Raw genomic sequence first — 15149 nt, 5'->3', positions numbered from 1 at the left:
GGAACATGTTTAATAACTCCAAACTTCCTAAATCCTTGTGGACTGAATATCTTTCGACTTTTGTGTAAATATTAAACCGAGTTCCAACCATCCTTTAGAGATAAGAGCTTACAACCCATATGAAAGAAATTGGACCCAAAAACTGTAAGTGAATATTTCATTGAGTATGCAGAAAAATCCAAAGTGTAGAGATTTTATTGTCTATATCACGGCACGAGAATTGTGAAGAAGTGAAAATTTTCTTGAGAATGACTTGATGAATGGGAATGATCATTACAATGACATAATTTTTTCACACCCATCGGGGCCAAACGGGTGTTAGACAACCAGTTACCGAAGTTCCACAAATCACTGATGAAAATGCAGTAGATCAAGTTGTTAACGAGGAACGACAAAAAATTGTTGATCAACAAAACAACTTAATGAGATCTACTAGAACAAGAATATTGGCGATTTCTGGTGAATATATTGTGTATTTACAAGGATCAGACTTAAAATCGAAGCCGAAAATTATCCTAAAACATTTTTACAAGGCAGGAGTTGTAAGGATTCAAAACTATGGTTTAATATTATGAAAGAAGAGATTGTTTCTATGGCATTTACTAGAGTATGTGATCTTGTTCAGTTGCCCGATGGTGTAAAACTCATTGGATGTAAATGGATCTTCAAAGCAAAGAAATACTTATAAGCAATACTTAGAAGCAATATTGAAAGATAACTCGTCGTTAAATGATTCACTCAACAGAAAGGAATCGAGCATATGGAGAGTTTTTCACCTGCATCTAACAAAGATTATTTTCGTATGATTCTAGCATTAATAGCATATTTTGACTTAGATTTACAGCAAATGAATGCGAAAAAGGCTTTTTTCAATAGAGATCTAGAGAAAGAGGTTTATATGAAACAACCTGAAAGATTCTCCTCTAGTAATTGTGAGCTTTTGATACGTAAGTTTAAGATATCTATATATGGACTGAAACAAGCTTACCGTCAATGTATTTGACATTTTATGATGTAATCTCTTTATTCAGATTCATATACAACATCATGGATCAATGTATATATCAGAATGTTGGTGAAGTAAGATTTTTTTCCTTATTCTATATGTTATATTACTTGCAACAAATGACAATGTCTTGTTATATGAGGTGAAACAATTCCTCCATAAAAATTTTGATATGAAATATATGAGTTACGCATCTTATGTCATTGGAATTCAATTTGAGCCAATGCCCAAAAAATGATTTAGAGCGGGAACAAATGAAAGACATTCATTATGCTTCTGTTGTATAGTCAGGTTTGCAGTAGACATGACATTGCATTTATTGTTAGGATGTTGGGAAGATATGAGCGTCATTCAGGTTTAGACAATTGGAAAGCTACAAAGAAAGTGATGAGGTAACTTCAAGAGACCAAATATGATATGCTTATGTTCAGACAAACTGAGAATTTGAAAGCAATTGGGCACTCTGATTCAGACTACGCTGGCTGCTAAAAACAAAACAAAGTAATAATTGAAGTTAGCTAATCTACATTAAGTATTTAGCATATAAGAACATGTTAAAGATAAGAAAATTGATGTCAAAAGATGATTGCAGATCATTAATTAAATGCATGCCACCATTGAAATTTAAGGATCTTACAGAAAAGATGAGACTTGGTTTTTGGTGTACATTTGTTATAAGAACTAATTAATGAAATTCTAATGTGATATTTTCTCATATTTGTTGTGCACGCCTTCATTTATTCGAAAAATATTAATAAATTCGCATAAACATAAATTTTATTTATTAAGTTACAAAGATTTGAGATACATAATATATTGTGATACATGTAAGATAATTCTCTTTTTCACAGGACTTATCGCTATGATTCATGCATTTTTTCTTCTATGGTGAATGATATGTGTATGGGCCAAATGGGAGAATGTAAGAAAGATTTGAATTTGGACGAATAAAATTGTGACCTATACCAAAATAAAAGAAGGGGAAATCAATTGTGTTGTCAGCGAGGACAACCATAACCTACATCTTTAGATTAATTGTGCATAGGTAACCTCAACGTTAGAAATTTGAGAAACATATACGCCTTTTTTTAATTCTCATGGTACCACAATCATTTATTGATGGTACGAGAGACTCATAAATATCAATCATTGTGGTTCCTAAGTACACACCTCAGAAAACAAAATACACCATCTGCAAAGAGAGTTGGAGAGTTTAGAAAACTTTAATCGGATGAAAGAAAAATATTTACAAAATCATTCAATGGTATATGTAATATTTGATTTGCTTCTGCATATTTATTTATCACGTTCATCAATGTTTAGAAACATGATTTTTGAGAAAAATTCTAACAGAACAGTGGCAAGTCAATGCAGTTTAAATTGGTCTATGAAGAACTCCATTAGATCATGTTTTCTTATGTCACCTTATAATTATTATTCAACTTAATTATCTACATTTATGTAAATCTTTATAAGCCAAAACTGTTCCTAAATTATTTCTATTTCACATTTTACTTGATATGTTCATTAAAAATTATAAACAATTTAATATGAATATTGAAGTACCAAAATATTTCAATATAATTTGCATTTAAAAATTTCAAGAACAAATGCAAGCATAATATTAAATGCAAGCATAATATTAAATTTGCACGTTCATCAAATAAATACCCATAATATTTTACATATTGAAAATTTCATGGAACTTGAAATTTTTAAAATATAATTCCAAGTCACATTTTATTAATTTGAAAATATTCCAAATTAAAATTTTTACTTTTGAAAGAGCAAAAATTTTAAATTTGGATTTAATTTCCAATCAAGTTCGTACCCATAGTCCGATACAATTTTAGTTTTCAAAATTTAAATAAGTACATTCACGTGATTGCTTTGAATTTTTTCCAAAAGTTGTACTTCGTGTGCCGACAACCCTCATGTTATCATTAATTTGATTCCTACAGCTTTGTAAAATTGAAAACAATTATCTTTTTCAACTATTTTAAATTTTCAGAAACAATTTTCAATCCCAGAGTTTCATATAAAAATCTCATAAACAAATTATGGTCTTCAAGACTTCAATTGAGAACAAAGTTATCCTATCGGTCATACTCAGGAGAAATTTTATTGTAAATTTCTTATTATTATGATATCCGAACTTCAAGCTTCACGTTTCTTATGCAAATTTCCAGAAATAAATTTTTCCAAAAGATCATGTTATATGATTTTCAAAAAAATGAAAGAAATTATATTGTATCATGGCTCTAATATAGTATATTAGAGTTTTTCTCAAAAAAGATATTTCTACACATCGATGAACATAATAAACAAATATGCAGAAGCGGATAAAGTATTACCTTCATCCATTGAATGATTTGTAAATATTCTGTTTTCCTCTGAAAGTCTTCTGAGGACTCCAACTCTCTCCGTAGATGGTGTATTTTTGTTCATATGGGGTATGTGTTTAGGGAACTCAATCGTTGGTATTTATAGATCTCTCATATGATGCGATCATTGAAGGCCAAGCTCCGAGGAAGACATGAGACCCTTTAGAATTGCCGGAGGGATCAATCACGAGAGGACGAATGAAGAAATTCAAGGACGCATTGAATGGACTCGTAAGCAATCGGGGAGAGCTTGCACACAAAGTTTCGAGCCTAACTAGGAGGATTCATGTTGCATGGAAGTGACCTTGGAGACCAAATGAGTGTTATTAAGTGCGGAGTAATATGGGTGGATCAGTGCCACAACGCCTGGAATGCAGCGTCGCAGCGCTAGGATTACAACACCTAGCGCTTAGGTGCTAGAATGTAGCGCCTAGGCGCTACCCTGCACGAGAATTCAGCGTCTGAGCGCTTCTGGATCAGTGTCGCGGCTCTTGGAGAGCGGAAAAACTCGATTTTTACTTTATTTTATACATTAGATAATTTAGGAAGTTATCTTTTAATTTTTGATTTGATATGTATATTTGGACGAATTTTGAATATATTTTTTTCAGAATATTGATTGTTCTCGAGCTTTCTCTCAAACAACCCAAAAGCTTCTTGCTTTGCATTTAAAATCAAACTTATCAAAATTTTTACTTTGTGAGTCGATCGTTCTTACACGGATTGTCAAGGGCTTGTTCTTTGAAAGTTCTTTCGAGTTTCGGTTGTTTCTTTGTGATTATTTGTTGTTAAGCTTTTAATAGTTTAGAGGTGAAAATCACGCACACACTTGATTCAAAAGATCGGGATACAACACGAATCCCTTTTAACGTTATTGAATTGAGGGCGCGGTTCGAATAATCGTGTTTGTTTTTCATTCGTACAAGGATTCACATCATCATACCATCAATTATTGATTACGGGAGCTCAAGAGTATAATTTTATAAAATAGTATTTTGGTAAAATTAAATGATAATACAGAAATAAAGTTTAAAAGATAAATTCATTCTAACAACACAAAGAATTATTTCATGGTATATATAGTTGACTGTTTGAGGATGGTAAACATATATCACTATAAAATTGTCAAAACTAATTACATCATTAATCGAATAAAAAATAGTTTGCATCAAGCTATCGAAATTCCACAGTCAATAATTGGCTTGTTATTAATTTAACAGAATATTCAGTTGATGAACACATCAAAATGACCGAAAAATACTCCTCAAGGTGTTCTAATTCACTAATGTGTGTGTGTGTGTGTTTATATATATATATATATATATATATATATATATATATATATATATATATATATATATCCAATGACTTGATTTATTCCTGCCAAATTGTCTTCGAGATTTCATTATGTCAGAGGCTCACTTTGTCATGTATTAATGGATCTGTTAATGTAAATTCCTTGACTAGTTTCATCGAATCCTCTTCTTTAGGCGAATGGATGCTCGTCGATGAATGTCTTGGCGTGGCAAGCATTACGAAACCGGTTCGACATCAACCAACTACAGAAATGTCTCGTTCACTGAGGGACAGGGACTGTTAACTAAGAGTTATGTTCCGAACACAGGCCTGTTTCAATTAATGATGTACAAGGAATGCTCTAGCCTTTCCTGATCAGCTTGAGTTTCTTGTTGGTTTCATTTTGGCTTTGCTTTATGGTAACAAAGATATTAAAAGTGTGCCACTCAATCTTTAATGTAACATAGGTGTTTAAAAATACTACTTAATCTTCAATCTCTCACAAAATTGCATGGATATTGATTGTGTTGAAGTTTTGTATATTGGGTCGGTTTATCTTTTCAGAAACAAATAGAGACAAAAAAGATGCACAAAATTGGCATCCTTGTTTTGTATATTCAAAGAAGCAGCTTCCTTTCAATTTTGCTTACAGCAGGAGGCTGCTTCAGGCAGTAAGTCATAACCCTGCGAATTTAAACCATGATTCATCAAATTAAAAATAAAAATAACAGCAGTAGCAACAATGGTAATAGTAAATACTAAATACTCTTCAAGAAGATAAACCATTTTGTCAATACAAAATCCAGAACATAAAAAGCTTAACAAACTAAAAACTATTACATCCACTGTTCATATCCCTTGCAGGTCTCTTTCTTTTTTTCTTTTCAGTGAGTTTTAGTAGTAATTAATACGATATATAATAATAACAAGACCTCTATGTAAGAATCAATGATATCCAAGTGGTGCTGGAGCTGCTTTCAGTTCATGTCCCTGATAATGTATGTCCTACAAACAAATGTGACTTAGTTAGAAATCAGTCCAGGCCGGAAGCAAGATTTTTGTGTGTCTTGGCCTTAATACATTGATAAATCAGGCTAAAAATTATGGATGTACCGATGCGAAATGGTTAACATCGCGGTGATGAGCCTCGTCCGCACGAATCACCATGACTACATCACGGAGAGTCGACCCCGGGGGCAAGCGCCAGTAGTCAAGAGCAATAGCTGGTGCTGGCACATTCTCAATATTCCCCTTGTCCAGCTCCTTCAAGAACTCAGTGTATGAGTGAATGGCTTCCTCCTCCAAGTACCCCACTATCCGGTGAGCCATTTTGGGGGAAACCAGATACGCGAGGAAGTAGGCGTTGAAGAAGACTCCCTGGACCGTGAACACCAAGGCTCGCTCGTACCATCGAGGTTGGGACACCTCCATGAATGTCATCAGATGCATTCTTTCATTCTCTGCTTCTTCTAGCAATGCTTTGATCCAGCCACCGCTGTGCTCGAATCGGCGCAGGGACTTGCAGTGCAGCAACATGCCTCCGACCATGCCGGGAACTGCTGCCACTGTTTCTAACATCATTGCCCGGCATCCGTACCGCTTCTGTAAAGGTTAAACGTTTTTTTACAAGATCCTAACTTGATTTAAAATTGTCACCCGATTCATAATTCTTCTTCACTTCATATTTTCATGGCCAAAGACATTGAATCAAAGTTCAAACCAATACCTGAAAAAATAAATCAGTGGGTAATCTAAGAGCCTTGACTGTCCAAAACGCCATCTTGTCCATCCATGTCACCGGTGCATGATGTTTCTTCAGATCTATCGACGTATTACTTTTGTACGTCTCCCATGGCTGATTATTTTATCATTAATTTCCCAACAGTATTAATTCACAAAATCTCGAAAAAAGGAATAAAAAAGATTAATCTGTAACAAGAAAAAACATCATAATAATTTTTTTTACCCTGAAGCAGTTCCACTTCCATTCCGTGCCATCTTCCTTAGTAATCTTGGCAGGTTCAACGCCCCAGTAACTGACCACTAGACCCTTGTTACCATTCCCACCACCGCAAGCAGCGGCGCCTACAGATGCTCCGCCTTGCACCTTCTCCTCCTCCTCCTCCTGCCGTTGCTTTTCACCCAAGGTCAGAGTGCTGCATTTACGGACCCCCACAGCCTGAAACCTCGTCCATGTCTTCCCCGAATGATTTTCGACATTTCTGCTCAAAAAACCGGCAGCGCCGCCGTTAGTGTATCCCCAGCTTAGCGATGCTGCGTCCTTCGCAGCACGACCGAGTGCTGTGGTGGCGGAAAAGTATCGCGGGCCAGCGTGGTGTAGCGCCGATTTCGCCGCCCAGATGGCTCTGCTCCTGATAATCATCATCCTTTCTGAGAATCAAATCGAAGTAAAGAAAATTTATGAGAATTCGTGAAGAACTTGAAGCACAAGTTTGTGATATATTCTCCGAAGATTTGTCTGAAATATCAATCGGGGGCTGCATGGAATTTATAGTGAGGGGTATTGCGGTAATATTACGCGAACGTATCGTTAGGAAGCCGCAAGAAAGCACGCTCAATCAATGGTGGCTTGCCAGTTTTGACCTTGGATATCCGAAGGTGGACTGCACGCACTCTAGAACCATTTGAAATGACAATAACGGACATGCCCATAAACAAGTATTTATATGTTTTTATTTTTTAAATAAAAGAAAATTAATATAATCTGAACTTTTAGAATTAAAATATACGTTTTTATATGATATCAGAAACTAAATATATCACAATTTTTTTATCAAGTTATATAATAGAAAGAGAAATTTTTTTTAAAATATTTTTTTTGAAAAAAAAAGATTTTAAAAACTTTATTGATTAGGACTTGGTAATAATTAAGGGGCAATATAGGAAACTTACATGTTAGCATTTATGACCTAGATATTGTTTTCTTGGAGAGCAAGTTTAGAAGAAGTTGCGTGCGTCCAAAGTTGGTGTAAGGATGAAAATGTAAAAATTTGTGTGAGACGGTCTCACAGATCGTATTTTGTGAGATATATCTTTTATTGAGTCATCCATGAAAAAATATTATTTTTTATACTAAGAGTATTACTTTTTATTGTGAATATCGGTAGGATTGACCCGTTTCATAGATAAATATTCGTGAGACCGTCTCATAAGAGACTTATTCGGTTGACAAATTCTCATATTCCGATCTCCCTAATTAATTATTACTAATAAAACAAATCTCCACGATATTATATATTACTGTCATATGATACACAACTAATTACCTAATACACGCATACCATTTTTATAATTATTACATAATATGATATAGATAATCTACGTATCCCCGACATAGAATAGGAAATAATATAATTTTATTCCTTCCTCTTTCGATTATTTGGTCATTCAATATTATATTTTTAATAATTTTCTCCTTTCATATTTAATTAACTAATCCGATAAATATACATACGAGGAGTTGTGGCACCAAACGCAAACAAAATTATTAGGAAACAGATTCAGCTTGAAAATATGTTCCGATTATATTCGAGCTAGTTCCATATTCGATAGTATCGAGTATGAATCAAATGATAGTCGAAATTCGAGTCGGGTTTCAGATGCTCACAAATATGATTGGAACATATTTTCAAGCGGAGTTAATCTTAATTCAAACTTGATATGATTAGACTTGGTTCAAGAAGTTCAATGTAATTCAACCATGGCTGAGCCTGACGGAAACAATCTGTACGAAAATTCGCCGACAACGTAACGATCATAACATATATCCGAAGCACGGATACAGAACCACAGGTCACTAAACACCAGATACCACAAACATCATAACACGGAGAAAACCAAAGACAAACAGTTGATTCAAGAAAATCATCATGCAGCAGCTGCTTCTTCCTTCAGTTGCTTCACCTTAGTGATGTAATCACTCATCGCTTCATCGCACGATTTTCCTGCAAGAATTTGACAAAACAAAAAGAGAGGCAAGCATGGTGATCAAGTTGTCAAACGTCAGTAGTTATAGAATAACAAGAAAGGGTTAATTTGTTTCACTGGGATTCGAATAATACACCTTCATTGGCTTTCCATGCATCCCATTTCGCCCTATCTCTCTGGTTAAAAATACCAGGACGGCCTGTTCTTGCACAAGGGTGAATATATTTTTACATGAATATGCAGAAGAGAACAGAGATATACAAGTGAAATTATTTTAGTAAAAACTGACTTGTGTTGACGTCTCCAATTGTAGCTTGCTTGTAAAGTCCATATAGGATAAGCAAGTTTTCGTTGGTAGTAGTATCCGGTAACGACTTCGCTAACTTAGCATGCTCCTCAAATTCCTCCTAAAGCCAACAGATGGTTCCGGTAAATTTTCAGCATTCATTCAAGAATAAAAAATAGGGTAAGCAAGGAGAATCATCTACAAGTACAAACATTTATCAGAAAGAAAACAAGATCCTGCAGCTGATTCTGCTTCAGCTTCGACTGGCCCAATTCATCAAGATCAAAGCTGATGAAACTAATTTATAATTGGTATACTAGTTCATTTGATATCTATCAGTACCACTTGGAAGCTGAGTCAACTACCGTGATATCCTACTATGTTCCGCTTTTACAATCGAATTCGACTTGTTGGATACTTCGTTTTTAGATTTCCAATCTTCATCAATTGGGTACTCCTAATTCTCGTATGAGTAGTTCCACAACTCTTAAAAACTAAAAAATACATTAAGCACAATCGAAAATGTGACATCGTTAAAAACTCAATTCAGATATCCTAAGATATAAGAATTTGATATCTGTATTACACCCACTGACCCTGGGATATCCCCCTACATATAAAGAACTTCTAACATTCAGCGTAGACTAATAGCATAAATTGTATATATACAGAAAAGGGAACATGGATTCTTGCTTTCATTACATGAACGATCTATTATCTAAGACGTGTGACCTGCTAATAGAGTAGGGGACAACAGGAAAAATGATCTTATGTTTAAGAATAATTTAGAATAATATGTATACCAGTCCACATTGTTGCGGAAGTTACAAATTCTAACACTTGACATCTAAAATATCAAATATTTTCACCCAAAAAATGTAATTTAGTTCATAATTTTTGGGGTTTTATTTACAGAAAACATAATACTTGAAAAATTTCTAGATGTAGTCTTTTTTCACTCCAGCAGAATAATTCATGTCCTAGAAGAACACGGATAAAAAAAACTTAGAAAACGAGGATAAACGAGAAATCATTTTGCCACAAATCCAGAATAAATCACTACATAAATCAAACCAATTGTCCCCAACAACAGATCAACCACATCGACCGATTTTTCCACGGATTTTTCAAAGAATTCATCCTCCAATCGAGCCCAAATTCACAGATCTAGTACTAATCATGAATCGATTCAAAAACTGATGCATACCCATTTTAAAATCACAAATTGCGAAAAATACATATATAGTAAGAGTAATTTCTACATAGAATGTTTGATTAATTTAACCATACCTTCAAACTCATATTTTCGATTCAGTTTTCTCGGATCGGAAACGATTTTTAGTGAGCTTCGATCTATAAACACAGGCCAGTGATTCAAGCACAAGCTGCTTTCGTGCAGTATTTTTATTATGTTATTATATTATATATTGTTTAACATTTGGAACGATATTTTAACGGGAAATTTGGGTTCAGTCTCCAGCCGTCATTTTTTTTTGTGTTCAGTCCCTAGGTACTTTTTTAGTACCATATTTCCACATGAAGTGTACCACATTTTCACATGAAGTGTACCACATTTTGTATGACATAGTACCACAATTTTGTGGGTAGTGAGTGAAGCCAAAGAAATTTTTTGATTGGGGATTTTTCAATAACTTCCCCAACAGGAAATTTGGTTTCAGTCCCCAGCCGCCTATTTTAAATTAAATAAAATAGTACAAAAATAAAATAATAAATTCTCAGGCGCCGATGTCTGAAATCCAGGCCCCTTGAAAAATAAATAAGCCTCCTTTTAAGAGTTGGTCTCACATATCCGGGTAACTATATCGATATTCACAATAAAAAGTAATATTCTTAACATAAAAGTAATATTTTTTCATAGATGACCCAAATAAGATATCCGTCTCACAAATACGATCCGTGAGACCGTCTCACATAAATTTTTGTCTCCTTTTAATTATTATTTTTTTCATTTCCTTAATTTAATTATTAAATATTTTTCTAATTATTAATAAAAAATATGAACCTTTATTTTTTTAAAATATTATTGTTTAATTATTGGCCATTAAACTTGATATCAGTAAAACAGGGTTGCATGGCTCGCTGGACTGAATTGGTGAAGAGCTATCTGACATCTACTCATTTTTCAATTCTTATTAATGAGAAACCCACAGTATCTTTCACCATGGCCTCTTCTATTTCTACTCTGCTGGGGGTTGTTGACCCTACTTTCCAAGAACGTCACAGAGGGTTGGCGGGTTGGTTCGAGTTCAGGTTCGAGGAGTTGGATTGTTCGGGTTCGAGAGAATTTTTTTGTGATATTTTTGCTTCAACTCGATTAAAATGTCACAAGTTAATTGTGATTTCTATATAGGTTTACCAAGTGGGCTTTAATTTATATATCACACAGAACTAATTGACAAATTTTAATTACATTTATTTTGAGGATACTTATATTTATATGAACCCAGATGGTAAATCCAAGCCAGATTCAAATTTCACTCGATTTCAGATACTTGATATCGAATTATGATATTTATTTTCTAAAATATTTTGTCGTTCTTGATTTTTTCACGAAATTGTAAGTCTTTACAAAGGGGCAGAAATTCTAGACATTGAATTGCTAACCTCCGATCCGACCCTGTCGAGATTCTGTAAAATCAAATTTATCGAACTATATGTATATCAAGTCAAGTTGTAGCATGAGACTGGCTTCAAGCAAGAGCACGAAATATTTGTTTTATTTCCAGGTAAGAAGCTACTCAACCGGGATTAGTGACAATTCTAGACAATTTCGGGTCTTGGATCCTTAGCTTGAGTCACACACCAAGTGAGTGCATATTTCTACAACCAAGATTTAGAGTTCCAACTTACACCGGCGGCGTCCAGCAGCCAGGAAAAAAGGGAGAAAAGACTTTCTCAATCCATGGTGAATTTCCGAACATAATAAGAAAATTATAAAGAACAAAACATGCAATTGTACTAGAATGATGTGAAAAATAACGGGCAGATCTACGGCATAAGCAAAAGAAAGAAACAGAGAATCGGCCCCTTTCGGTTTCCCCATCCATAGATGATACGTTGAACACATTTTCAATACAAAGGATAGATACTGGCGTGACAAAATAATACCTTCTTTATCCAAGTTCAGACTATCTATGTATAATGTGCAGTTGCAACTATTAAATGCGGCGCTGCTTCTTGCGACGGCAACCATTGTGCGGCTTCCGAGTGGTGTCCTCAATGTAAACAACCGGGTGAGAATCTGCACGTGAATGCGAATAGCCATCTTTAAAGCTCAGGATTGCTAACTTCTTTTTTCTGAAAAAGGTCGACCCATTCACTTTCACCACCACTGACTTTATTTTCATTTGCCTTACCTTATGTCCTATGTCCTCTGCAGCTGCTTCACCTGAGTATCGGGTGAGCTTACCAGCTTTTCCGGCCAGTTTTCCTGCAGATATTCCCAGTTTTTTGTTACCTTTGGAATCTGTCAAGGTGACAAAGGCATTGTTTCGCATAAGCTTTATGTGGACAACATCCGCATTTGCCTCGACTATTCTATTCGGATATAGTGGAAATCTTCCAAACCCATTACTGCCAGATTGCAGAGGCAACCCCTCATTATAGTTTGTTGATCTCTGAGTCCTTCCTGTTTCAACCTCAACTTGAGGTCCAGAATGAAAGCAACTCCGGCAACAAAATGTGTTCGGAAAAGAAACATTCTTTGGTATTCCTAGCACACCAAAATTCAAGCCCAGATTCCCCAAAGTTGTTGACTGTAGAGACGTCTCAGTCCTAGAGTTCTTTACAGTACCTGCTCATCATGCAGTTGGGAAAAAATAACTGTACATGTTAAGAATGGATAAGACCACAGCAACACTCCCTGTACGGCAATTGTTACAAATTGAGTAATTAGGAAATAAGGGCATCCTAATCTCCAGAAATTAAGAGAAATCTATTTTATCGTGTAACATTTGGTTCATTTACGACAATCTATTACTGAACGGCTTAAGGAGTATCAGTTTGTTCTTTCTAAACAAGTTTTGCACTCTAAATTCTCAGATCTCTTTCCATTGGTTGTTTTCATTAACTAGTATCAATCTGTACAGTTCTTTGGACTAAACCAAATTATCCATATGATATGAATCGAATGAAAGTTGAAGGGCCAAACCGGCTATTTGTATTGACCTAGCTCACAGACGTGCATGTGCATCATATATATATATATATATATATATATATATATATATATATCAACTAAAAGCTCCAGATTTTTAAAAAGGATTATATATTTATCTACTTCCCAAAATGAATAAAAAAACAGAACCATGTGACTTCCCTCATGTGTGATTTTACGGTAGCACAAGCATGATTGTCTCTTGGGGAGCGAGCTATTTTCATTCACAGTGAAATGAGACCTCAACTTTCCACTCTCTAAATAGTATTGGCGGATGAAAAAAAGAAAACAAAAATGGTAACGAATCCAATTTCAACTGCTCAAGTCTATGTGCCACACTTGCTGTCTGCAAGATTGCATCCTAGCGAGTTTGGTTTATTATGATTACATGAAAAGAAGATACTCCATGTAAAAATTCTTCAACCACATCCTCATCAACAAAATTCTTTCCCCATATATTTAAATCTACTACAGAAATGCAGTAAAAACACTAAAAAATTACATGGATGACACAAACTCTTAATTCTTATCTAACACCTAGTAAAAATTCTTCAACCACATCCTCATTAACAAAATTGCTTTCCCCATATATTAAAATCTACTACAGAAATGCAGTAAAAACACAAAAAAATTACATGGATGACACAAACTCTTAATTCTTAATCTAAAAAGATTAAGGGCAAGCAAGCCCGTGCACGCTAAAAGCAGAATCATAAAATTATTTATTCTACTGTATTATGTGACAAGTAAAGTAACTGGCTCCATGTTCAAGGAGTACGACTTAGAACATGACCATCCATAACACTAAATTATGCGGATAGTTAGGGATGACTCTTACAGGAATGCCATGAATGTGGAGTCCAAAAAATATTTTAAAACAAAAACTGAAAGATAAACGGAGAAATTGTAAAATTGTAATTTCACATCAATAGCTAACACAACACCTAGGTGATTGCACCCAAAAAAACAGTCAACTTTCCCCAAAGGAGAACATTCAAACTTTTCCACTGGATGAAGACACTAAAATTTCCCTAGACTATTCCTTAAAAAGATGCACATTACATGCTTGTTGATTAAAAAAAGCATGAAACATAAGTTCGTCGATCAAAATTAATTTTCTCCCAAATTCGAAATGATAATCCAACTCTTAATAGAGTGTTGCAGCTATTGAATGATGAAACGACTGGTGTTCTAAAATTCAAATAAAACCTCCATTGCATAAACTCAAGTACGCATAAACATTAAAAAAAATCGCAAGTAACCAAGCACTCAACAAATCAGTTACAGGTTCATCAGAACGGAGAAATTATCACATGAACATTCAAGTGGAGCTATCAATTAACGACTGCACACGCACAAATTCTAACTGAAGAAAACTGAATACCGTAAAAGTATGAAGATTTTCGAACGAACCTGGAAAAGCATCGATCTTCTGTGAGCATTGTGAAAGGGCAATCAAGGTTCGAAAAGATCCGACTCCAGCCGCAGGAGAAGCTTGGTTGAATAGGCCGGCTCGAGAAATGGATCCGAGAAGTGAACTTCGGGAAATCATTGCTATGGGATCGATACGCAATACCAACGGGAGAAATAAAATCTAACCCTACGGCCTACAAACCCTTTGGTCACTACTTTCGCTTAAATATCCATAGACCAAATAAACCCAAAATATATATATATATAAATGAATTTAAATTTAAAAATTCTCTCTAAAACTAAATATCTTTAATTGACAAAAAAAACTTATATGTAATGTGCAAATAAAACTTTTTGGATGATAGTCTCTTAGTAAGTGGATCCACACTTGTGAAGTTCGTAACGATCTGCTTTATAGACAAGTACACTCTGAACTCTTTATTTAACAACAAAAACTTGATTGAATGTCTCTCAACATGCTATAAAATTTGTTGTCATGATAAAAGACACTACAATAAAGACATTTTAACACTCTTCTACAAGACAACATCTTTTTTCAACAGATGTATATATCTAAATGTAGTATTCATACTATCTTGGCATCCCAAAAATCAAAGTCGGTATACTGGATGATCTCAA

At 34.6% G+C, this 15149-nt stretch overlaps 3 protein-coding genes across 4 annotated transcripts; all 3 read right to left on the bottom strand.

The window, feature by feature from the left end:
* Positions 1–5034: 5034 nt before the first annotated feature.
* Positions 5035–7161, bottom strand: LOC140808299 (ubiquinol oxidase 2, mitochondrial-like). Of its 2 annotated transcripts, XM_073165391.1 has the most exons (5): positions 6653–7161; positions 6413–6541; positions 5800–6288; positions 5619–5691; positions 5035–5370 (listed from the first exon to the last, which is right to left on the bottom strand). In XM_073165391.1, exons 1-4 carry the CDS (start codon positions 7070–7072, stop codon positions 5632–5634), a joined length of 1098 nt encoding a protein of 365 aa, XP_073021492.1. In that variant the 5' UTR covers positions 7073–7161; the 3' UTR covers positions 5035–5370; positions 5619–5631. The 2 variants fall into 2 exon arrangements, with proteins under 2 accessions (XP_073021492.1, XP_073021491.1); XM_073165390.1 differs by lacking the exon at positions 5035–5370 and having other exon boundaries at positions 5438–5691.
* A 1190-nt stretch (positions 7162–8351) lies between these two features.
* On the bottom strand, positions 8352–10366 carry LOC140808231 (acyl-CoA-binding protein-like). The gene is made up of 4 exons (XM_073165306.1): positions 10211–10366; positions 8924–9041; positions 8771–8833; positions 8352–8651 (listed from the first exon to the last, which is right to left on the bottom strand). Exons 1-4 carry the CDS (start codon positions 10220–10222, stop codon positions 8575–8577), a joined length of 270 nt encoding a protein of 89 aa, XP_073021407.1. The 5' UTR covers positions 10223–10366; the 3' UTR covers positions 8352–8574.
* A 1260-nt stretch (positions 10367–11626) lies between these two features.
* LOC140807792 (small ribosomal subunit protein uS11m) lies at positions 11627–14712 on the bottom strand. Its single transcript, XM_073164757.1, has 2 exons — positions 14511–14712; positions 11627–12734 (listed from the first exon to the last, which is right to left on the bottom strand). The coding sequence occupies exons 1-2, from the start codon at positions 14647–14649 to the stop codon at positions 12100–12102; spliced, it is 774 nt and encodes a 257-aa protein (XP_073020858.1). The 5' UTR covers positions 14650–14712; the 3' UTR covers positions 11627–12099.
* Positions 14713–15149: the final 437 nt, after the last annotated feature.

This window comes from Primulina eburnea, chromosome 12 (genome assembly GCF_022965805.1).
Source record: "Primulina eburnea isolate SZY01 chromosome 12, ASM2296580v1, whole genome shotgun sequence".
Taxonomy (NCBI): domain Eukaryota; kingdom Viridiplantae; phylum Streptophyta; class Magnoliopsida; order Lamiales; family Gesneriaceae; genus Primulina; species Primulina eburnea.
This window is presented reverse-complemented; position numbering and strand designations above follow the sequence as displayed.